This window comes from Motacilla alba, chromosome 5 (assembly GCF_015832195.1).
Source record: "Motacilla alba alba isolate MOTALB_02 chromosome 5, Motacilla_alba_V1.0_pri, whole genome shotgun sequence".
NCBI classification, from domain to species: Eukaryota; Metazoa; Chordata; class Aves; order Passeriformes; family Motacillidae; genus Motacilla; species Motacilla alba.
This window is the reverse complement of record NC_052020.1, coordinates 21,534,145-21,559,520: the sequence shown is the minus strand read 5'-3', so window position 1 is coordinate 21,559,520 and position 25,376 is coordinate 21,534,145. Positions and strand designations below refer to the sequence as shown.

At 39.6% G+C, this 25,376-nt stretch overlaps 1 protein-coding gene across 1 annotated transcript in view; it reads right to left on the bottom strand.

Annotated features, from left to right (window-relative positions):
• Window positions 1–25,376, bottom strand: part of HSD17B12 (hydroxysteroid 17-beta dehydrogenase 12) — an 83,976-nt gene that overhangs the window by 7,147 nt on the left and 51,453 nt on the right. Inside the window, 5 exon segments of the mRNA XM_038137147.1 lie at window positions 1,380–1,445; window positions 4,788–4,869; window positions 10,214–10,248; window positions 21,023–21,067; window positions 21,998–22,062. Coding sequence (XP_037993075.1) covers window positions 1,380–1,445; window positions 4,788–4,869; window positions 10,214–10,248; window positions 21,023–21,067; window positions 21,998–22,062 — 293 coding nt within the window.

The window sequence follows — 25,376 nt, the reverse complement described above, 5'->3', positions numbered from 1 at the left end:
TAGCTGTACATCCCAGAGTGCTAGGGCACAGAATCAAGCACCCAGGGGAGAAGTCAAGGTTTCAGAGCTGTACTCCAAGTTATAATGTTACCAGTGTAAAACTAAAGTCAAGCAGTTGGAAGGCTTTCGGGGTCCACCTTCCTCTCCACTGCCAACAGATCCCAAAATATACAGCACCCCTTCAGATATTTAATATCAAGTTTAAATCTAGGTTTACAGGAGGTTCCCATTAAAGGGTTGGTGACTACATGGGAATAGCTCACCCAACAACTGTCTTTTTCCTTAATGCAATCCATTCTCAGGAAATGTGACAGAACATTTTTAAGTGAGAAGTTCTTGTTTTGCTAAATATACTCAAAGGGAAAAAATAATCTAGCACATCAGAAAGGTAACATAGCCTTAATCTGGTAACAACTTCCCTACAGTATTGGCCAGTAATAAGAGTTGTGCTCTTTTGTATAATGATTACACATTTAAAGCAGGCAACTTTGTGCTTTACCTTTCATAAAGCCTTCGAAGTTCAAATGGATTCGAGAACCACCACAGAGAACAGAAGATTGAGAGGCATGGACATGGGTAACCCTGTGTGTAAGATCCCTAACTGAACTTCACAATGAGATACCATTGTCTTCACAGTACAGGTAAGATCTCCTACTACCTTTATTAAACTGATTCTTGCTCTGGAGAGATTTAATCAGCAATGGAAGGTTCACTGTTTGTGATCAAAGCTGGAAATTCCAGTTTTGGAAGCAAACACTAAGAGTATGTGAGAAGTGATATTAAAGCAAAATCCTATAAACCTGTGAGAAACTGGCTTGGTTTGCTTTTTGCCACACCAAAAATAATTAAAATCAAGGAAGGTAACCAAATGGGAGGAGGCAAGGAGGGCTATGAAGCAAGACTCCTTAGCAATACAGAAAATTCAATCAGTCAGTTACACATGAAGGCTCTTTGAGGCTTTTGTTCATTCTTTAACTATGCTTAGATTAGCAGTTGATTCACTGACACTGCAGGGATTCTACTATTCCAGTTGTTAGAGCCGTTACCCATGGAATGCCTGTACAAAAGCATTCCACAAGTGTATTCCAGTAGATGAAGCTTCATAAAGATGTATTCTACAGCACTGTGCACAGTTTTACAGGATACTTTATCCATAAAGGTTCAATTAGCACCATCAGCTAAAACCACACCATGTCTTTTGTTGGTTCAAGACCCATGGTTTCAGAGTAATTTAAGAAAGCTGCTAATGGGATCAAAGGAAATCCTTATCCTTAATCTGTGTCACACACTCATGAATAAGAGAATATGCTGATTCCTTTTTGTTGCCAAGACACCAATGTTGCTGTGGTAACCACACTTACATGAAACAAGCTACTCACCTGCACAATGATGCCCTTGCTCTTGTATTCTGCATTGAGGCCTCTGGAGAAGTAATCCACAAAAGCCTGGAGAGAGAAGAAGGGAAACATACAGCACGCTACACGTTACAATGGAAACTAGATTAACAGTTGTGTGCAAGAGTATTTGAGTTACTATTTGGAGTTCCTGTTTTCAAAGTGAAAACCCTAGGTTTTCAATGAAACTTTGCATACAAGAGCAATGTCATTCAAATAGAAACTCTATGCTTATGAAGTATTTTTACAGAAGCAAAGCTCAATCTAAACAAAAAAATCCCCTTTTAATTTAGAAGAAAAAGGAACTAGAATTGTTAAATAAAGCCTAGTCAAAAGAGGAAAAGACAACTTCATGTTCATATTGTTCACTACTTTATGTCATCTTCTTGGATATTTTTAGGAGTGATTTAATTGGGTTCCTCTTGTGCATGGTTTTTAGAACATAGTGTTTAAACACTTAGTCTTCTGCCTTTACACTTCTAAAAAACGCCACCCTATGACACTTCTTCCTAATCCTCAAGTCCACCTCCACAGATTCTCTTCCAAATTTCTGGAAGTTTTAGAAATTGCAAGACTGAAAGTTCCAAGAAAGAAGTTAAAGAGCTTAAAAGGTGGATGTTAGCACCTGCCTTCAAGATGCTCTCAAAGCTGATACAGCCACCTCCTTAACCCTGCCAGGAAATACTGTCCTAAGAATCAAAGACTACTCAGCAGTTCAAACCAGCACAGACTCCCACTTCCCAAATTGTTCTAAACTACATTTCCACCTTACCCTGTTGTCCAGTGAGACAAAATACCAGGTTCTGCTACAGTTTCTTGTTTTAAGAGACGTGATACAGCCAAGTAGGATGAATGGAGTACCTTCAACTGAATGAGCTAAACCATCCCATCCATGCTTGAAGCTAAAATAAATACTAAGTATATTAGTTCACATATTTAAGAAGCAGTTGCTTCACACCAGATTCAAACCAAGCAGCAAAGCTCTAGTACTGCACCTCTTTTACAGACTTCCTTTGGTTACCATGTCCCTAGTGGTTTAACACAAGTCCTAAGTGAAGCCAGCACTTAAAGCTGGTAGTGGCCAGTTTTTCCTGTACAGGCCATCCCACTGAATTCAGCCTATACAAGCAGCAACAGAAACACTCCCACACTACTGGACTATTTCTACAGACACTCTTCTGAGCATACTTGGAAGATCGGAAATAAAACTGGATTTTGCTGTATAGCAGGTAGGTTCTTTTACTCTTCTTCTTCAAGTTGCATGTATAAGCTGGCAGGAGGCTTCTTCAACCATAAAAAGCCTTTCTGCTGTTCAGCTGTTCTTTCTTTCTCCCTCTCCCCTGAGTAGAAGTTCATAACAAAATTCAGTACTCAACATGAACACGACTCAAAGTCTGGCCTAGCAGCAACCATTGAAATGAATCCTCTGACCATCCTCTTGAACAGTAAGGTTCATGCATGGACATGCCAAATAGTTTGGTGCAGTTTCTGAACACAGCAGTCAGGTGCATATGTGATAACTGCACAGAGTGTACTGATAATCTATTAAAAAGAACTATAGTATGTTAATGGAAGTGCTTTGATCATTCAAATTTCTAACTATTCCTCCATGACAAATGTCCTGATGTTAGCTACTGCTCCAGATACGGAGACGAAGTACAAAAGACTGTCTTCTCTGGTTGCAAAGAGCTTGCTATAAGGAAAATGTTCATTTTACATGAGAGGAGAAAGCAATTTCCAGTCTACAAATAAGCTTTGGAGTTTTTCTTCTTGAAGAATTTATTTCAAGACAAGTTGGGTCTTCTACCTCCACAAGCTCAAGTCCCCCAACAACATTGAATCTGAAGTCTTAAGAATGCTCTCTAAGTAAACATTCCCTGAATAAGCAGATAAGCATTGCGTGTTAGGAAATTTCTTCTCCTTGGATATCCAAATATCTAGTAACAAATCCAAACAGTAGAGGCATGGGGGTGAGGTGGGAAATGATATAATCATATTTCACTTCTCATAAGCATTAACGCAGGTAGATAACCCTGTCAAAATACAGCACTATGATTCCTTTAAAAGAGTCTCATTCCAGTGTAAACTTGGGAATTCTCCACAGGAAGGTTAAAGACTGCATTTGTTCCTGATAATTAGTCAAAGTCATTGACTTACACCTGAAGGGTATTATGCTTTAAATCCCCTTTAAATAGATGAGGGGGAAAAAACTCTAGAAACTGCAGATACAGTCTTTCTATAGCTACATTAGGAGAGTCACTTTCATGCTTACTAATCTTGCTGTAGGAGAAGATGGGCAGTGCTGAGAATAGGCAAATTATTCGACCTGTAGCTTAGTTTTTTTGAGGGGAGAGGAAGAAATAGTTCAGATTCCCGTTGAAAAAAAAAAAAAAAGACTAACCAAAGCAGTGTAAGATATATTATCACTAAAATCAGAAGCTCAATTGATTCCATAAAGCTGAAACCACAGCCACAACAAAGTGACCATTTGTATTAAAACAAAAAACTGTCCTCTCAGGAAACAGCTACTTCAAGGGGAAATTTTATCACTAAAGCATCTTCAGGCTTCTAAACTTAAATATGCCCTCCTTTAGTATGAATAAAATAGTGTGCATCAACACCCTTCTGGGAATATGAAGATGTTACTGAGAGTCTAGAGGAAATGTGAATCTGTTCTGACATGAATGACACTACTGAAGGTTTCTTCATCCTGTCAAGGTTCTGCTTAGACTCTGAGATGCTTGAAATATTCAAGGTAATTACCAGGTATGCCTGAAAAAGCTGTAGTGCCATACTGCTTTAATACCAGTGTAAATGTCTCCTGCATTCTGTTTTATCACATATGCCTCAGTTCCATGCTGGGTACCCACATTCTGTCTTTACAGCGTTCACTGGAGATATTTTAGGGCAACATTTTAAAATCCCCTGAAATTATCTTTGGGGGAAAAAAAAACGTAAGACCAGCTGCAAAAAGATGAAACTGTCCCAGCGACACAAAGAGAAACCAGAGCAGATGAACTAAAGATGAAATGTAGATCATAGAATCATCACAGAATTTAGGGGAAAAACATTTCAAGACCAAAATAAGAAAGTGTGTTAAACTTAGTCAATGTCCTCTCTCAGCTCTGCACTAAGCTTGCTTGGTATACTACTATCCTTTTCCAATTAAAAATGGAATACATGAGAAATACATAAAATAGTCATTTCTATGCCAGTAAACCCATGCACTCAGTTTTCTCTCAACCTTCAAGCTTCCACTATAGGAATAACTCAAGACAGAAGCTCTGTACTTTTAGTTCATGAAAGCACCACTAGATGGACACCAAAACATTTATTCCTGTAAGTGTTGCCTTATGTTTGACACTTCATTTCAGCGTGGAAAGGAACACTTACCTTGGTTGCGGAATAAAGAGTCAGCAGTGGAGTTGGACACATCCCTGAAGCTGATGCAATATTCAGGATTATCCCTTTTGATCTGAAAGGAAGCAGAGATCTATTTATCATGAAATAAAGGAAACATCTTTCACGTTTCCAAAAATTACAGCAAGCCTAAAAACACCCTTTAAAATGCAATTGAAATTAAGATCTGTTTAAAAACCCCAACCAAATCCTGAATTGAAATTCACTTTATGCAGTTAGAAGTATCCAAGCAGCTGGTATAAATCAGGAACAACTCCAAGGTCAATACAGCAAGAGAATCAAAGCTGTATTTATATACACATATACATACACATGCAATGAGCTAAACTCATGCAAAACTATTGAGTCAAGCTGGCACAAGTTCAAGAGGAACTTCTACATCTTGGGATAAAATGGCAGAAATGGCAACATAGTTTCATTGTATGATTTACACTTTGATAATTACTTTCATCTTCTAAATATTACTTCATAATGGATCTTCAAAATAGCAAGCATCTGAATCTACTGCTCAAATACAGAATTTAATAAATACGGAAGATATTCAGTGGATGAACACAGAAAATGAAAGTTGTCTTACAGCTGTATTACAGTAACAGTGAAGGCATTCATCAACAATATTTTGGTAAAGATACTTGAAATTAGCAATCACCTGCTCTGTCAAGCCATTCTAAAGCACATACACGTAAGACAGGAAGGCTCCTGACCCCCCAATATAGACTGAGCCATAACTATTTCTGAGACTAGTTTTACCTACAAAACCAGACATATTTAGTGCTAAGTAGAAAAAAAAAAAATTTAAAAAGCTTTATGAAAATTAGGGCAATTACTCTGTTAGAAGGTCCTGCAAGACAGTCTCACATAGTGAAAGATAAATCTCTACTTCTTCCTACCCCTTGGAAATTCAAGCCAGTTTACCTGAACATAGCATAAATATGCCACGCTCAGTGCAGTGAGAACACACATGCAGGTAGACATCACACAGCTCAACTTCTACAGATTCACACGAGTTTCCATTGTATTTATTTGTTCAGCCAGGTACACCCTACACCACTGCTGCCACAATCATTTAAGTAACCATCTTAAAAACAAACAGTAATGTAAATCACTGTTAAAATTAAAACAATATAAATGCTTTGGAAATCATGACAATAGATTCAAACCAGCATGTCTTGTGCCATGATACAAGTGTAAATTACATCTGTGACTGATTTGTCACAAGGAATGAGATGGCAAATGTGACAGAAAAGAATAATTTCAGTCATTGAGGATTTCAAGCACCTTTGCCAAAGTTCACTGTGTTTTTCAGGCCTTTCCTGCAGGCTTGGCTGGTGAAAAAAGGTAGTAGCATTGATCCAAATATGTAGCATGGAAAGCATAAGATCACAAATTAAACAGGAATTTTCAAGACAGCAAAAGGTTAACAGTGGATGGTAGAAGTTTTTTCTATCAAGACAGGTGGTGACTGTGATATTTATTCATGAGCTCAAATTGAGATTAGCAATGAAATGAGTATTTATGCATTTTTTAAGATATTATCAGATTGGAGAATACTATAAGGAACTTCTAAAAAGCTCAAGCTGCTATGTGAACAGACTACAAAATGGAAGATGAAAAATCAATATTAAGAGTGCATCAATAATCTATTATCAATAACCAAAATAATGCTTACTAAAGAAAAAAATTGGGAATTAATCACAAACCTTGCAGAACTCTAAACCAACTGTCCCCTCCATGAAAAACCTGAACAAGAAGCTCTGGTTTGTTCAGCAGTCACCAAAACCAGCCAAACAACAGGATGCTGAGAATGGCAGAGACAGATCCTCCACCACCAACAAAATCTTGTATTAGAGTCTACAAACCATCTTTATCCCTCCAAATACTGAACAGAAATATTAAGTAACTGATGATTTAAGAAAGGGGAAGAGAAGAAAAAAATCCACCCTGAGACCCAATTTATTTATTTAAGAGACTATTAAGAGCAGCCACGATAGAGTACACATACTAACTAATGAAAAAGATCAAGATCTTGATTCAGCCTCTCAGAAGACAAAAGAAAGATGACGTTTATTTAAATGAAAGACTAAAATTTACATCCAAAAAAAGAAAGTGCTCTTCTCATATTCAGACTAGGGAGTACTTGCCACAAAAACTTAACTGAAGACAAAAGCTTAACAGGATTCAAAGAAGGATAGGCATAGATATGGATAAACACGAGGCTCATGGTTTTAAAACAAACTGAAGCTTTAGAAGAGAGGCTGACATGCAGGTTGCAAGCACAGGTCTCACAGCACCTGGCTACACTGCAACTTTCTAGCAGGAGTTGTGACCACCACCTAGATGGAGTAAATTAATGGTCTGACCCAGTGAAGAAAACCCTCCCGGAAACACAAAACATTAATAGCAGCCCCTTGCAGAAGCTCTGTGTATTGGTCTCTTTGAAGCAGTCAGTGCCACTGGGGGTTTTGTGGTTTGTATTTTTACATTTTAAAGAAAACAGTCCTAGCCTTAAAAGCTCATAACTTAAAACCTCCAGATAAAATGAAATTGAGAAGCATGTGAGAAGGGGGAACACTTTCAATTACTCCAATTACAATTCTGCTTCTTAGAGGAATTGCAGAATAAATGTTTTTAGGGAGGGATCTGAAGAATTACTCAGGCATCAGTGTGGTGACAAGAAATTTTGGCTCCATCTAATTCAAGTGTGTCGTTAATGAGAAAAAAAAATCAAAACAAAACCAAACAAAAAAAGTTGGTTAAGATGAAGAGAGCCAGGCCCACACCCTCACACCTCCCAGTCATTCTACCTTAAGTGGTCCAGCACCAGAGAGGCTATATTTAGCCATCTCCCTGTTGCTGTGGCAACCAGCGCCTGCTCCAGCTGCATGCCAAGTGGAAAGAGCAAGCTTCTTCTGTAATGTAATTATGCACTTGCTACTTTCCTGGCAATAAATACCATAGTTTGGTATTTGTCTAGCAACAGCCAACTGATTTTTGGTGGTGGTGTTTTTTTTTTTTGTTCCCAAAGACATCAAGCCTTGATTTTCAGTTCTATGAGTTTCCCATCTCAGACTATAGCCTGAGTATTTATACAGGAACTGCTCATTTAAGTATAATAGGAAGCTTCAGATAACAAATTGTCACTTTAAGTGTTCAGAGCACAGGAGAGAAGTCACAGCAGAGAATCTAAATGCCATTACCAGAAGTGGCATTCATCTAATGCTGCTGTGTTTATTATAAATAGAAAAGTAAAAGGCACACCAAGATGTATGTAGCTTTGTTTACTCTTATCAGACCTGGATGCAAAGCATGCAAAGTATGCTCTGTTTTTGTATTTCTCTTGCAATATATTGTCATATAACCAACATTCAAATACGCACTAGAGCAAGCTGCAAGATGCTCTAACATGCTACGTCACATCTATCCACTCAACATGCTCTCCTCCTTGAACAAGTGAGGAATGACAATGAGATTCTTAGTCTAGCCTTATTCTTAGAGCCTGGAGCCCTTTTTCTAGCCTGTGGTCCCATGTGAGAAATACATGGCTGATCTGAAGAGCAGCTGAATCCAGCTCCAATTCATTCATGCCCTTGGATTTGCTGGACATCCATGTCCTCCTGTGGTTACAGACTCCTAGCAGTGTTAATGGCCTGTGAGCTATGACTGTGCAGGAGTTGGCAGCTGCAGGCATTGCTTCTATGCACTAAAAAACCCAACCAACTTCACAAAAATCAAACAGAAAATGGAAGCTTTTTCAAATATTTTTCCCTGAGACGGAAAGCAAGGCTGTCATCCAAATGGAGCAGTCTTTTAAAGTGGTTCCTTATATTCAGGAAAAAGTTCAAGATGCATATTTAATTCTTTTTAACCACTATTAACCTTTTCTTTCCAGGCTTCTTGAACATTTATCCTCAGAATCCCTGAGGTAGTCATGCAGTTAGAGAAGTAAGAGGAAAGACAATGTGTGCTCAAGGGCAGTCAGCAGGATCCTGGTTTGCTGCCTTTCATTCAAGTCATCTTACCCGCGTGGATGTGGAACAGAAAAACCTATACAGAATATTCTATAAGCAGAGTATACACCATTCTGTCCCGAGAAGCTGAAGAGATAACTCTGCCAAATGGATAGCTACAATAGTTCTTAAAACAAAGAAGAAACTGAGGCAAGAAGTTCCAAACCTAATAATGAATCAACATTAAATCCTCTCAAAAGTATAAATGTTTGGTCATGTTGGCACCTTCAGGTGACAGTGGTTTTACAAAAAAACAAATCCATTTATCTATCAATAACAGTACAAGGTCAAGGAGTAGCTTCTGACCTAGAAGCCCTGAATACGTATCCTCACCCTCTACTCTGGCTTCATTGGCTAATATTACACTCCCACCCCAGAGCTCAGTCTTGGGCTCAAATCTCTTTACATGAAATAAACTTATTCATATCTCCTGATTGCCTAAGTAAAAATCCTAGCTCACCATTATCCTGATGTGCTAGACACTGACTCCCGTACTGACTGCTAGCTCTGACAGTTTGCACCCAGGAAGAAGCTTTGTTTTAAAAGTGAAGCATCTGTGCAACACTTGAATAACTGAATTCTGGTCTGCAATGAAGACTCTCAGACAGGGGGATGACACAAAATAAACCTTTTTTTTTCCATCATCTTTGCTAGATTTGGAGGCTTGCCCCATATATGGACTCCTCCTGCCGTATTTGTTTGCGTGGTTCCAGAAAATTTTCCCTGGTATTGTGAACACTGCTGGAGCCTGATCCAGGGCAACCCCCAGGAAGGCGGGGTTAGCATCCCAAGAGAGATGGCAAACAGCCAGCAGAGCCAACATCAGCTGCAAAACAGCCTGAGGGAGAATAAATGGAAATCGTGAACCTTTTGGTTTCACCTGGGAGCTAGCTGGGAAGTCAGTAAATGTCTTCCCTGTTGACAGTGGTGTGTTATTCTAAAGAGCTGGTCTCCAATTCTATTTTTCCAAATGATCACAGCCTTTCCTCAATATACCTCCTACTGTATAATGAGAACATATTCTTTGCATCCATTTTACTTACAATGACTTAGAGAAATAGCCTTAAGAAGGTTATTCCCAGGAACTGTAACCACCCCCTCAGAATAGCAGGTTGTTGAGTTAGTGCTGATGAGTCAGACAGGCTTTTTAATTCTGTTCTAAAAGGAATCACCACAACAGTGGAGAAGGGAGAGGAAAAATAAAAAGGGAATCGAGTGGAAAAGGCTTCCACCGTCTGATGATTCATGCACCATCAGCGTGACTCACCCAGCATTACTCTGCCATTAAAACATGGAGACTAGGCTGATTAGTCACAGTAATGAATTTTTCAAGAAAGGATTCTCCCCTATAAATAATGATGACTTTGTCTGGATAGTGTTAGTGTGACTCACCTTTCCAGCATGCCGGGCAGCACCAATCGTGTCATCTGCAAAAGGAAAACATTCGTGATGGCTCAGAATGCAGACAGCAGACAGCCAGAGGCCGAGGGAAGCCTCCCTTCCTCCCAGAAGCAGCTGCCACCCCCTCCACCCCAAGCACGGCTCGGGGAAGCAGAGACCATACTTTGCGTAGGCAGTTTATTTTTATTCTACCTGGATAACTTGGCTCTGTCAAGTATTGTGTGCACTGAATCTGGTGAACCCATCTAGGTAGTAGCACAAGAGTAAATAAAATGTCTTCACCACTCTGCAGCATCCATGGCCTCTAAAGAACATTGAAACACCAGAGTACTACAGCACATGTACCATCTTTCTCTCCCTGCAAAAAACACCTGTCTTTCTCGAGACTGACTAAATTTACCACCTATGCCAAGGTTCAAAACATCATCCAATACATTTTAGCTAGGCTTACTGAACTGCTGAGTTTAAGACAAAAATAAATCATGGAGCAGCAAGAGCACTGACAGAACTAGCGAACGAAATTTCCCTACGTTATTACTTACAGAAAAAACTTAAGACGCCAAAATATTTTTTGTTGATTACCCAGATGCTTTCACACTGGAAAAACTACACCCCCAAGAGGAAAGTCACCTGGCAAACCTCCTCACTGCTCTGGAAACTCTTGCCTTTATTATGACTCTGAGCAATCCATCTACAAGCTGGCTGAAGAATTCTCCAGAGCAGTAATCCTAAAGCAAGATTCTCAGTTGTAGACAGAGCATCTCTGACAAGGGAAACAAATTAAGCATTGATCCAAACTTGGACAAAATTTTAATTAGTGTAAAATAGTTAATTTTCCTATTACTAATTACTACCAACCTAAAACACAATTTAAATCCAAAACTTCTGCCTTCCTGAAATAGTATCAAAATTCTCCTGGTGCCAAATTCAGCCCTGCCCCATGTAACCCTATGAATAACTGTCAGTGACACTAAAGACAGATCACACAAGAAAAATAAACTGCTACCACTTTTAACACCTAAAAGGTGTTCCAACAAAGTTTTTGAGAACATGGGGGGGTGGGTAATAAAATATTAAAACCAGCACACATGAAAACATAATGATACTTCCACTGATCCCAAATTACCTTGATAGCTTAAAATAAAACATTGAATATTTGAATGGTATGGGAACAAAAACACGCACAAAAGAAATCAGCATATACAGGCACACAAAACACCTGCAAGCACTTTGACTACAAAGAAACAAATTTTATTGTAGGAAGTACTCATTTTATTATCACCACTGCATTAGCCCTCACATATGACTCAATCTGGGTTTGAGGTTTTATTGTTTGTTTGTTTTTATTTTTAATTATAAAACATACCCTTTCAGGAATAAAGGAGAAAAAAAACCACAAAAGAAAACAATCTCAGTTGATTGCAGCTGACACACAAAGGAAATGCTAGAGAAGGACTGTGTTTTCCATTTTATTGGCACTTCTCCCTTAGAATAGATTCTGCCATCAGCCACACTGCATGACAGTTTTGATAAGGGACTGTACAGGCAGGAGTTGAACAGGCCTTCCTTTCATGAAGTCAGCTGTTGACACACAGTGCTGTCAGCACTGCCCCAGAAGTCAAACTAAGTATTCAGAGCTGATAAGCATCAACAAGCTAAACAGATCTGATGCAGCTTCAAAAAACCTTCTAGTATTAAGTGTAAGCATACATGAGCTTTTTCATACACTAATGCTCCAAAAGACATGTAGAAACAACTATTTATTTTAATCTTCAAGGATAAAGAATTATTTGGACTGATTTTAAGACTAGTTCAACACTGGAAGAGCTTTTATCTGATCCAAGTGTTACGATCTCTTCCACAGATCCCTTGGCAAAAAGCAGCATACTGTTTCTTGCCTCTCAGGCAGTGTAATGCTGCATATCATCTCCACAGATTGGCACATGGACGTGGACTGGAACTGCCTTCCCTTAGGCAACTCATAAATGATCTGAAAAACCAGTACACAATTTCCCAGTAGTGTGGAGGAGACCCCACATTTGAAACTTTGTCATAAATCCACACAAATGCATTCATGGTCTAAATCCAAATTGCAACCCACCAAGCAGCTCTAACAGTTTATCACAAACCTGCTGGCTACTAAAATATGCTACAATAATTGGTGGACTTACATAAAGTAAAAAACTATGAAGCCACTGACAGCTGAAATACAGCAATAGGTACATAATTTGGGTAGAAATCGAGACGTCTCTCACTACCAACTGTGTTAAATGGTTTGTTTCTGAAGTTCAGCCAACAGGTAGTCAATTTTTTTCCCCTCCACAGAAAAGCACTGATGGCAAAACTGGATTTCATACTCAACATCACTTCCATTTATTTTACTAAAATTCTTATTTTGAGGGAATTTCAAAATTCTGTGAAATAGGGCAAAAATTTCTATCAGTATTTTTACACCCTGTGATGTGTGAAAAAATATATTCATGAATATTCAGTATCTTGATGTAAAAATAGTGTTATTTTTAAAGAGCAAGATAACAGAAGGCAGCGCTCTGAGTCAGACTCACCTGACCCAGCCAACTGCACACTCAAAGTGCACGACTGGAAAAATGCTGGCAGGGTATTCAGCAGCCATACTCAATGGCAATTGGCAAACTGGCAATTTTATACACTCTGCACACACGTAAAATATTTTCAGCATTAATTCAAATAAAACAATTAATAGCAGAAATGTAGTTTTATCACTAATAATGGTGTCAGTGGTGTCTACCTCTGCTTGCATTGTAAGATCCTTATCCAAAACAGCCAAACTGGTTAACACTCGTCTTCAATAGCTGTAATATCAGACATACCATTAGAAAAAATGGCAGTTCAAAACCAAAAGATCTAGAACTGAATAAATATCTCCCAGATAAAAAATCTGAATTTCAGCTAGATCTTGTTTAGAGGTAGTCAGTTCTGTAAGGGTGTGTAGTTCATAAATGGCAAAGTCTTGCAAGTCAATCTACAGGAATTTGCATGTAGGATGTCAGAGAACTTTACAGTAGTGTTTGTTTCTTTGAAGGCAATTTAATACAGGCAGAAGGAAGTGTCAGGAAGGCTAAAGGAAGGGTTGGGAGCTACTTTAAAAAGATGGCCTTCAGTTGGTGATTATTGAACATGGTTAGGCTTCCTTCACATAACCATTTTTATGAAAGAATACTACTTTCCACAGAAATATGTGTGCTACAGTTGAAAATACGAATGAAAACTTAGTTAATTCCAGACAAGTAGTTAGGCTACATGAAAACTGCTCATCCAAAACAAAGTGGTTTTTCTTTCTGAAAATTTGCATTAGAGCAGAGTGAGCATGTGCATCTGACAAATTTGTTCAGGACAGACTACTCAGCATCAGAAGTTGTTAATCTTTGATATTTTACAGAGTCTGGCAAAAAGTTATGTTTAGCACACAACCATGAAGAGTGCTTTCCAATTATTTCACATACACTCATAATGCTACCATAGAGTTTGGGGTATAGTTCCTTTGGTTTGGAGGGTTGCTTTGTTTTTAAGTCATCTTTCATACCTAACCAGATCTCACGTTCCAGGATGCTCAGGGCAAGTTACTTGTGGGGTTTCACCCCCGGATTGGGATGACCCCGAAAGATGGAAAAGTCCCTCCTCCAACCCGTGCCTTCGAAGAAAGACTCAGTAGTCTTCTGTTGTCTGTTCTCAAGGTTGTTTATTGTTGGTTATCTACAAGATTCTTCTCCCTGAACTGCTGTGGCCCGTTCAGCAGCTCAGACAAAGGCACTCTGCCCTCCCAGGGGGCTGGTGCTATCTTTTATATCATATATTACGTACTACATGTTTATGCTTTTTCTCCAATACCTACTATCTATATTGAATGGTGACTTTCTACTCTAAACCAATCTGTGAGTGCCAACATCACCAAAGACATGGAGGCTGGGAAGGAGAAAGAAGGAGGACAGGGCACACCCAAGTCCCTCCATCTTAGAACCCCTGACCCCCATGTACAAAACTTGGACCCCTGCGTACAAGGCTTAAAACCCCCCTGTACAGCACTCAGAAATCCTACCCTTTACTTCGTGACTACTTCTACTATACTATCTAAACTTGTGTGTGTGTGGCTTGTAATTCTTCATACAGAGTTAGTAATTTGCTCCACGGGCTAAGATCAAAACCCCACGTGTGTCTTTGGCTGCATGCCAGGGTCTCAGAGCCCCCTGCCAGCGGCTCTGGCCATCCAGGACACCCAGAGGAGAGTCCTGGGTTCCGACAGTTACTAACTTAAGGTAGAGATTGATAACAGACCAGTTCAATAATCTTTTATAGGCAGCTATCATTTCTTTATGTCCTTTTACCTGCAACTGCATTTGTTACATTCCTAGCAAGCACTGGTTGCATTGTCTACTCTTCCTCACCAAACCTGTCCACTACCTTCTAGTTCTGGAAAAAGTAACACCACTTTTACCCTAACAAAGCAAAGATTCCTACTTGCAAATACAAGAATGCACAGACTTATGGCTAGATTTATGTTCTAAGCAGACACTACAATTAAAATCTGCAATTAGAGGACCAAGAAATGTAGTTGGAAGTAATAACCATGGGTTTCCAGCGATTTTTCTTCAGAAGAAAACCTCCCATTCTTAGTTATCTCTGCATTGTAGTCTTTTCTCAATCTGGTCCAAGCAATAGCTCAGAAGTAAAGCCTTTGAAAAGAATAAGAATAATAATATGCAAAATATCGAATATCTTTCAAGTGATGTTAGTCAGACTACTAAAATACAGCAGGAAAAGGTGAGATAAATATTCAAAGTCACCCTTCAGACCTTATGGGCCCCACAACTGTTATACAACACCAGAAATCTAGTACCACAGTTGTATATTTACAAATATAAATCATAAAGACAAATCGTTCTATGATGTTAAGACTGTAAGTCATTCTTTCCACTTCAAAAGAGTATAATGATACCCTTTCTGTAACTAGAGCTATACAAATACAACAAAGGGTGAGGCTTGAGAATTTGGACAACTTTGCTATTTGTCCAAAGAGGCTTCCCTCGTTCACAAACCTGGGGTGAAATTTTAACAACACAGGGCAACATAACTTGTTAAAAATCAGGAATTCCCTGTGGTGCACCCACTCTTGTACAAACACATCATTGCTACCCTGAGACAACTAGAGTGTCTGGGCAGAGGACTCACACAAGCTCACAGATGCAGTAGCTGTTTAACCAAGTTAACTGGCACCCTCACCCACAGAGGGTACACTGAAAATCTAAGGAACTGCTCTCAGGCACTGACAGTTAAATTGATTGTGAGGCCTATTCAAAGCATCTACAAAGTTTTTTAATGTGTCTCTCTTGAAACAGTAACTTAATGCAGCTCATCCCCCAAGCCATACAAGAACTATTTATATTTGTAAAAACTAGCAAGGAAACCTGAGGTCAGCTCAACTCCCACAGTAACCCATGTGGCCATGCCAGGGGCACCAGACATAAAAAGGTAACTATGAAGTAACAAGCCATGTTCATTTTCAGTGACTTTCCTCTGAGCAACAGTTTTAGAAGAGAAAGTTGTCCCTATTTAGAGCCACAAACTTTTGGAGTCAAGTTAAAAACTGGAAGCTGTCAAAATAAGCATATTTCTCCTCTTGCCCGTTACACAGGTCAAAGACTGCTCAAATATTAAGGCTGAACTTTCTTCTCAAGAGGCAAGTGTGTTTGCGTCAACCTCAAATCTGCAGAAAGCCACAGAACTATGGGATTTCCTTAATTTCCCCAAGTTACTTGTACTTTGAACAAAAACCTCCAGTGCTTCTCTGACTATTGCTTAAAAATATTTATCGCAGCTACATTTCCATTGATCCAGCTTTCTGTGTATCACACTCTCAAGTTCAAAGTCAGCAAGGTGGGAGACCATAGCACTGAATTTCTCCCTCTGGACTATCTGAATGATATACATGACCACCTTCACAGGATGCTTATTCCTTTTCCAAGCACAGGCAACTGTCCCTCTCTGTTTTAAACTTGTATTATGTACTTGGCAAAATCATCAACCACCTCTTTGATTACGACTTCGAATATAAATGTAACAAATCTCTTGACTAGATTGGAATACATACACACACACAGTGATCTCTTCTTGCAAGTCAGTGTTGCCACTGTCATCAGAATTATGTTCCACTTACTGTGACCCTTTCCACAGCAAATACAAAAATTCACATAGGGTTCTTGGAGGGGACAAGCAACTACCACCTGATTTCTGGTAAGGTACTTTTACAGATGCATATTAGGCATTAGGCTGCACTAGCCCATCTGAACACACATTGGAGAGAGAGAGAGAGAGAGAGAGAGAGAGAGATGTCATTTCCTACTGTCCTTTCAGGATAGCTGCTCCCCAGGCTTTTCCTCTTTCTATATACAGGTCTGCATAAGAATATTTCCCATCTTTCTGTCTTTCTCAAATACACTAACTTCTGCTCCTCCTTTCAATTTTCTATTGGTTTTGGGTTCTGCTGCTGCTTTCTTTCCTAAACTCACAGTTTCAGACTTTGTAGTAGTCATTCCCATGTCCTGCCTGGGATTCACAACCTGGTGGAATTCACCTCTCACTTCTCCTCCGTTACAGGGGCAGCTGACACCAGATCTCAGTTCAACATGAAGTATTTATGTATTCTGAAGTCTTGAGAAAATTAAAAGCATCTCAACTATGACAACAAAAATCCTTGATGTGGTAAGGCCTATTAGCCCTTTGTATTGACACTCAGTATAAAAAACATGACTGAAGTGATCAACGTGACAACTACCACAGACACAAGGGATGTACATGTACATAATTTACTCTCCTGCTTCATCTGTTAATGCCAATTTCCAAGCAAAGCCAGGCCTGCAAGCCTAAAATTTGCATCCCCCCACAATATAATAGCCTGCAAACCAATTCAGCTCCTTGCTAAATCAACTGCTAAGCCAGCACTCCCTCAACTATTTAGTCCTGCTTATTTTTCAAGAGAACATAAGTTTACGCCTCACTCCCAATGCAATATTGTGATGCTGCAAAACAAATAACGAACTTGCAGTTCCTTCCATACCCAGTAACTCTTGCAGCTTTCAAAGGAGAAACAAGGGCTCCTGGAAGCATTTGAAGCTATTCTCTGTGCTCATTACCAACTCACTTTTTCCACTGGACAGCAGTTCTAGCACCCTTGGCTTTCAGGACCAATAGCCAAACCAAGTCTGTTTTCCCAACAAACTATAGGCTGTAGAATAGAAAGATGAATCGACTCAAGAAGATGAAAGACAAACACTTGAACACTTGCTGTTTAATGAAAAAACCCAGGGATTTTGACCTAATATTTCACTCAATGACATTAATATTTGCGTCTCAAAATGCAAAAAGATATCCAAAATGGTAATACAAACCCACATTACCAGAACTGCTACCAACAATCATTAAAGTTCTGCTATTTAAATCCCTCCAGTAGTTTGATGAGATTATGACAACCATGAAACTACATATACTACCTCATCTTCTTCCTCATTTATTTGTCAATTCAATCCTTGTATATAACTGTATTAAGTCTCAAGCTCTCCTGAGAAAATAGCACAAATGAAAAATCTTCATTCTATTTATGGCATCAAGACCCATAACACTTATTTTTTTGCATGTTATATAATGACCAGAGTAACTCCTGCACTGCACATCACAATAAAAATGTGATATTGCCCAGACTGCTTAAAAAGCATCTACTTTGGCTGGGGGACAGGATGGTATTTTGTCAATTTTTTTAACCAGCATTTTAAATGACATGAGGTTTCCAACATGTTTCAAGCAGTGGCTTATCTTCTGTGATGTACAGGGTGCTTTCAGGGTGCAAGTGCACATCATGGTAATCAACACTTCATGCCAGACTGAGTGAACCCCAAAATTGCATGCCTGCGTGGTTTATGGGTGATCTAATCCAACAGTGCTCTAATGACATGATGAGGGCAGGCAGGGCAGCATGGAATAGGATTTGGGAAAGACATAGGTTTCAAAAGGTCTGACTGGAAAAAAATTTTCAAAACAGCTGCCAAAATTCCATAGTATTAGATACTTTGTAGCTGGGAAAATACTGAACAGTGGGACCAACTAGGCTGCAAATTTTTCCAGTGAAGTGAAGATGTTGTCTTCTCTCTCAGTGTACCACTTCTTACACACTGCATATCCCCTAGGAACACCAATGAGCTGACCAATGAAGAAAAAGATGGATCAAAAAGTTAGGGGATGAGCATTATGCTTCTAAACTGCCTATACTTACAGCAATAAAACAGATTTCAACATTTCTGTGCTAATTATCCTGACTTTCCCACTTCAAGTCCAAGGGGTGTTTCAGCCAGAACTGGAGTTACTTGACACACACCCCAGAAGAGTTGTGCTGTCGATGGCACACGGTGCAGGTTACTGAGAGGACAGGGGATATCATCACCTTATCACCTTTTATGCTCTGAGAAAGGCTGGTCCAAAAGGTAAGGAAGTGAATGCCAGTGCTCTAGAATAAAACACTACAGGTTATATGGCACCTCTGACAAGGATCTGGAGATACAGTAGGTAGAGCGTGAACAGGTCATAGCTCTGCTTCTCCTGTACTTTCACATTTCAGCAGACCTTCAGTTTCTTGCCTAAGAACTTTGGGCTCTCTTCCATCACAAACTTGATGTTTTTAGTCAGACAAGAAGAGAGAATATTCTTATTACTGTTTTTAAAAAGCATACACACACACATATATATAAAGAAATGGTATCAACCTCAAAAACAGAACTAAAGTCTACATAAAATGATACACAGACTTCACATAAATTTATTTTTTTCCTACCGTGATTCCCTAGTTCTATGGGTTCTCTTGAAAAAGCATCTTACAGATGGCACACATCTCTAATGTGTTCTTCTCCCCAAAACACTAAGCATCTGGTGTGCCTACTGTTTAATTACACAACATGCTCGTGCAGGAGAAAACATTTGCAAGCTTGGAATCTTATGCTCAAACTCTGATTAAATGCAATAGCAGGAGTTGTTCACAGTCAAGGAAAAAGTTTTCAAACAGTAGCAAAAACACTATTAACACACAGCAAGCAGATCTTGAGTAAGTTTCTGTATGTGCAAAAATAGCCATTTTAGAAATCTGAAGAGGTTGAGAGGATGCAAATTTTACAAGAAGCTGTATGACAATTTTGTTAAATTGTTGATGAACACTGACACTACAACTAAAGCATTAGTTTACTTTGCAAAACAACACAGTCTAGCTGCATCTCTGGAACTTCAGGTGTATGCTGAGTTAAACTATTACTCCATCTTCTCATCTTCAGAAATACATATTGAAGTAGTTCATCTGTAACTTTTCTACTCTACAAAATGCTCCCAGGAAGTCTGACACCCCAAATTCTTTTATCACTGAATAGTGCACTCCCTCTGCTGGCACAGCACAGACCTCACACCTCAGCAGAGGAGGTCTGTGCATGACACTTCTTCAAATGTGCACCTGATGCAGTTCTGTTAACTTAAATTACTTCCTTAAGAGAAACTTTCCTTAGGAGAAAACTCATTAATAACTGACTTTTCTGAGTAAATCCTGCAGGGGGACACCAAGACACCACTGGTTGTCCTTCTCAGTCAACTAGAAAATCTGTACTTGTCAGGCTCACGGTCATTTTCCAGGTGAAAGGCTTCTCAAGACTCACTGTTAGAGCATTTCTAACTTTCCAGCAAGTAGTTCTGAGATGTCAAATAAAACATACACAGACGAAAGAACTTGCAGAGGTCAACTGACATTACCAACTCCCATTCAGTCACACAACAGCTGCATTTTCATTGTTTGTCTATGTTTTAGTCAAGTGTGAGAATCTTATTAAAGCACTGTTTTAAGAGGAACTCTGCCTCCTCACATGGGAACCAAACAGAGTTTAGACTGGCCAAAAGAATTGTACTAGATGAATTTAGTACTTGACCTAATCAGAAGAGCTGCAAAAAAAGTCAAATCTTCTGAGCCATCTTTGAAACTTCTCATATTTTAGCTTTGAGGCAGAAGGTTAACCCTCAGCTAATAGATACACTGTTATGCAGTGTATTCTGTATGCAGAAGGTTAAGCAGTGAATAGTCACAAGGAGTTTTATCAGCACACACTGATAATATACTAACAACGTCCCTGTGATGTGTAAGCAGCTATTTCCTGGTGCTTTTTAAACTTTGATAAACTAAGATGAAAATTTCATTTTTAAATGGGCCTCATGTTAATCAGCAAGAGAACAGCCATATGTTTTAGCCTGAAGTCACACTGATTTCTTCTCAATAAAACCTTCAGTTTAAATATCAAAAAGTGAAGGTAACTTCTGAAGTAAAGTTAATGCATGCTTCTGTGAATTTGGTTTTCCTTCTTGCTCATATATTTTGCAGAAAATATTTAAGTGCCTTCTCACTACAGTGTACAAAAACCTTAGACATGAAGAAATAAGGGCTGCCCACCCCAAGAAACACAGATGCAGGGGAAGAAGAAAGAAGCATTTACAAGGACTAGAAGAACAATTGTCAAGAAGCATTAGGTGCTGTTTTATGTACTTACCTTGCTCCTTTCAAATAGCCAATAGGCATTTTTGCAACAAATTACATTTCACACAACAATCAGAACGGTCCAATATTACAATTAGAACTGCTGGGTTTCTCCAGGACAAAAAGTGAACCTGTAGCCTAACAGGTCAAAGTAATTCCCTCAGACAACTGAATTTTGTTTTCTGGTTTTGAATTATCAAGAAGTGTTGGTAACTTACCTTACAAACAGACATGATGTTAATGTTAACCATTTTGTCGATTGTCTGTAAGAAAACAAAGTTTTTGGGTTTACTCAATTTAAGCTATTTGAACAGTATTTATACATCCTCTGGGTTTAAGTGCCAGGATAAACTATCTGCCTTTTCTCCTTACCGACCTGCTTAAGTATCAGGAACAGTGACAGGCTTTCAAAGCAAAGTCTGTGAATTGCTCTTGGTCGGGTTTCATCTTTGATTAGGGACTTCCATTAATAAAGAACCACACAGGTGTATCACACTGACACTCTATTTCCTAACACTATTCAATACTTATGAACTTTAATAAATTCTTTGTCACGTGCTTTAAAATTAACTACTTATTTTACTCTTCACCACTTCAGTGACTTTTCAGTTTATTTGGATGTATTTAGCAACACTTAAGCAGAAAACACAGAACCACAGTGGACCCAGTGAGCTACAAGGGGTTTCAGAAAGAAAATCATGGACCAGTGAAATTGTTCATAATCAGAGTTTTTGATGTACCCAGTACAACTGAGATTGTCCCTACATTACATATGTAATGGTCATATTAGGTTTTGTAAGTGTTACGGTCATATTAAGTTTTGTAAGTGTTATGGACTATGTATGCAGCTTTCATCCATGAAATGGCTTGCTCCCCTCTTCAGTCACATAAGCACCCCAGCACAAACTAAAGCAGGTCATAAGGAACAGCCAGATGAGACCAGGGACAGGAGCAGAAGCAGCAGGGAAGAACATAAAGAACACCACCAAAAAAGAGATGGCAGTTTGAGACTGCCATCATCAGCATTGTGTCATGCTGCTTATGGAAATCTCCAAGTTTTTGAACACTTAATTCTAACCAGCAAACCTCATTATGTGGGACCTCATTATGTGGGCTCCTTAACCAAACCTAGATACTTCTGTAATGTCTGCTAACCCCAGTAGAACACTAGAAGGTACCACAAAAGCACTTACCTTCTCCAGCTCTGGAATATCAATGAAATATTCAGGATAAGCATAGGACATTCCCACATTGTTGACTGAAAGAAAAGGATGAATGAGATCACTTGGATTCCCTCTGATTAATTGCAATTTTCAAGCAATTAAATGCTTACAATGTTGCATTTATGACATTCTAACTGCTTTGGCCAACTGTAAATATCCCCGCGCACACGCGTGGAAGGCGGGAGCGCACGGACAGGCCATTTGAACGTGTGAGCCTAATTCTCCCATTGTTTACAGGCTGCCAGTTCAGCACCTCGCACCCACGCCCCACAGCGCGGGGGGCACGACGCCGCCTCTGCCACCAACGGGGGTGTCTGCGGGGTGTCGAGCCAGAGAGCAGCCGCCTGGCGGGACAGCAGGTGAAGCCGTTTCACGCCGTTTTTTCCGATAAATCAATACACGAGTGCGGTGCGAGCCAAGCCGCGCTCCCCGCGGAGGGAGCGGCGCGGCGGGGCGGGGAGCGGCGGCGCGGTGCGCGGCGCGGCCGGCAGGTGGCAGCAGAGCCCAGCGCGGGCGCCGCCCGCACCCCCCGCCCCGAGCGCCGCCGCGCCCCGCGGGGGAGCCGCCAACGCCGCCCGGCCTCCCCGCACGGAGACTGCCCCCGGGAAACCCTGCTCCCCGCCACCCCCACACCTGCATCGAATCACTTAAACCTCCTGGTTGGTTTTTTTTCAATACTTTACACCGGCACGGGTTTATTCTCGGACTTGAAACCAATACCCATTCTCTAAATCCCAGCCCCAACAGGAGAAAACTTCTAATTCTGTTCGAAAGCAGGGCAGCTCTGCAGCCTCGAACTCCACAGAGCACATTGATATGGAGACAAAAAGCAGCAACCAAAAGGGATCTCCGCTTCCTAAGTATCTGTTGTTCATCTTACGCAAGCGAATCGCGTGACATGTGGTTGCTGTGGCAACATTTTACATTTATATAGTGTCTTACACCCCAGAGAATCCCAAAGTGCTATCAATGCTCAGCAGCACTGTGCACCTCCAGGCAGGAGTCTGCACGGGGACAAGAAACGCTGTCAAAAGGCACTGATGCCTTTTTCAAAGAATAAAATAAAACAGCCCCTCCATCTGTGCCAAAAGCTATCGTTTTAAGACCCAGCCTGAAAGATAATTTAAGTATCAACAGAGATGCAGGATGTGCAAGAAACAGGAGGAAGAGATTCTGGCAAAGTGCTCCAACTTCATTCGGAATTCCCCCAAGCTCTTTTAGTCCAGATCTTAGTGTATAAATGGAAGTTCATTAGTCATGCTATGTGTTTCAAATTTTTAACTTTTATATAACCTTTAAAAATTGAGGTGAGGAACTGAGGGGAACAGGGAGTTGGCAAATTCCCAGCAGACATTTGCTATATTTAGAAAGTGTGAAAAGTTTTTAAAAGGAAGAAGATCCAGTCTGGCGACTGCCAGAGTGAAACAAATTTTTTTCTTCTTTTCATCCAAAAATAAACTATTTTTCGTTCCATCTCTCTGGAAAGGATTTTGGCTATGAATTGTGGCAGGGTTATGGGACTAACCTTGGTAATTCTGTCCAAATTTAGAATGCTTATATATGATTCATACTACAGAGACAGTCACACGGAATTCACACCCCTTACTGCTGACTGGGTCCCATTTTCTGCAATCATCTCTCTGCTGCAAGTTTGTAACAGACCCTCAAAAAATCAGGTTTTGGGTTGCACCACCGTATTTTAACTAGAAAAAAAATGGATAGCAACAGGGTAAGACAGCGTCCATTACAAACTCCTTTCAATAATCAGAGTTATTTAAGAATGGTAAAAGGAAGATTTCCCACCTCTGCTTGTTTAACATATTGCTGTAGCTAGCACATGTTCGAAGTCACTGACAGACGCTGTTTTGAACACACAGCAAAACATTATGCAAACTCTTTTAGCCTTCCTACGTGGGTGAGAAGAAGCTTCCAAATAAGAAGTTTACAAGGATTTCAATCTGTAAGTACTTTAGTTAGACTCTGTGCAACTCCATAATTAGAAGCTCATTCTTGAGCAGTAGGAGTGGAGACTCCTATGTCTCCAAGTGTAAGGTTAAAAAATAATCGGCACTGATCACTGGCAACTGTGCTGTGCTACCGTGTTTCTCATACCTACTGTTCCAGATGAGACCTGAAAGAAGAAAATATGCTGGAACCTGAGAACTCAACCCTTACAGCTTTCTCATTTAAATCCATGTTTTTCCTCACACTAAAGAAAATACACTGTATGGAAAATACAGCTCAACAAAAGCTACATTCTGGATTCCAACAAATATTAAAGAATTTAAAATATAAGGCCCTAAAGCATGAGATTAATTACCATAAAAGCATTAAAATACTATCCTACAGGAGTAGCCATCATCAGTGTAGAAAAATTACACTGGCAAATGGTTGCTACTAATACAAAGAAAGCACCCACGAATCATGTAATCTGGTGATCTTGGGCACAAGATCGACTAAAACTGCAAGGGACTAGTTACAAGAGAGGTTTTCGTAAACCTACACTGACAATGGCTGCAAGAAGACAAAAAAAAAAAAACACCAGAGGAACCCAGCAAGAGAACACACAACTCTAGAGCATTTAATTGCCATTTTTACCATGTTTTTAGCCAAGGTGCTCAAGCAAATAAAAGCAAGAAGCAGGCTCTGTTTAAGGAACATGCTTTGTTTTCCTGTAATGAGCTTACACAAAATTTGACACACACACCCTGCTTTAGTGACCAGCTTGTGCAAGGCTATAAAAAGTCAGATTTTCATTATTTTTTGGATCACCATAACCTAATCACAGCCTAAGAAATAATAAAAATCCTTCTAGTGTGGGTATGTACCTAGCACAGTAAAAGGTTTGCTGGTGTTTTGAGACATTTAAACCATCTACCATTCTGCAGCAATTGCTACATGACAGGCAGCTTGCAAGCCTTACAGTCCCTGAGTGGAATTTGACAGGACAGATTAGAATGTACATTAATTTTACTCTTCAAACTTTCTTTGGAACTTATTTCCTTCAGAAACAAGAAACAAGGCATTCACAGCTGTGTCACAACTACTCTTTACACAAAACACATCCTTGGCAGTTGAAGTTACTTCAATGGCTTTGAATTTTTATAGCAATTAAATGCTGGATGCCATGAGTTGTATGTACTCAAGTCTGTTAAAAGTAGTAGGGAGCATTCTGGGGTTTATCCTTTAATGTTATTTTTTAATTGCATTTTTGTATTCACTACTTTCTTAAGCGTTCTTTTCAAACTTTGTACAACAAGATTCATCTATTAGCAACCAAGTTCATACAGTATATTATCATGTATATAATGAGTTTGTTTTGAAATACACCTAAAACACCCCACAGTTG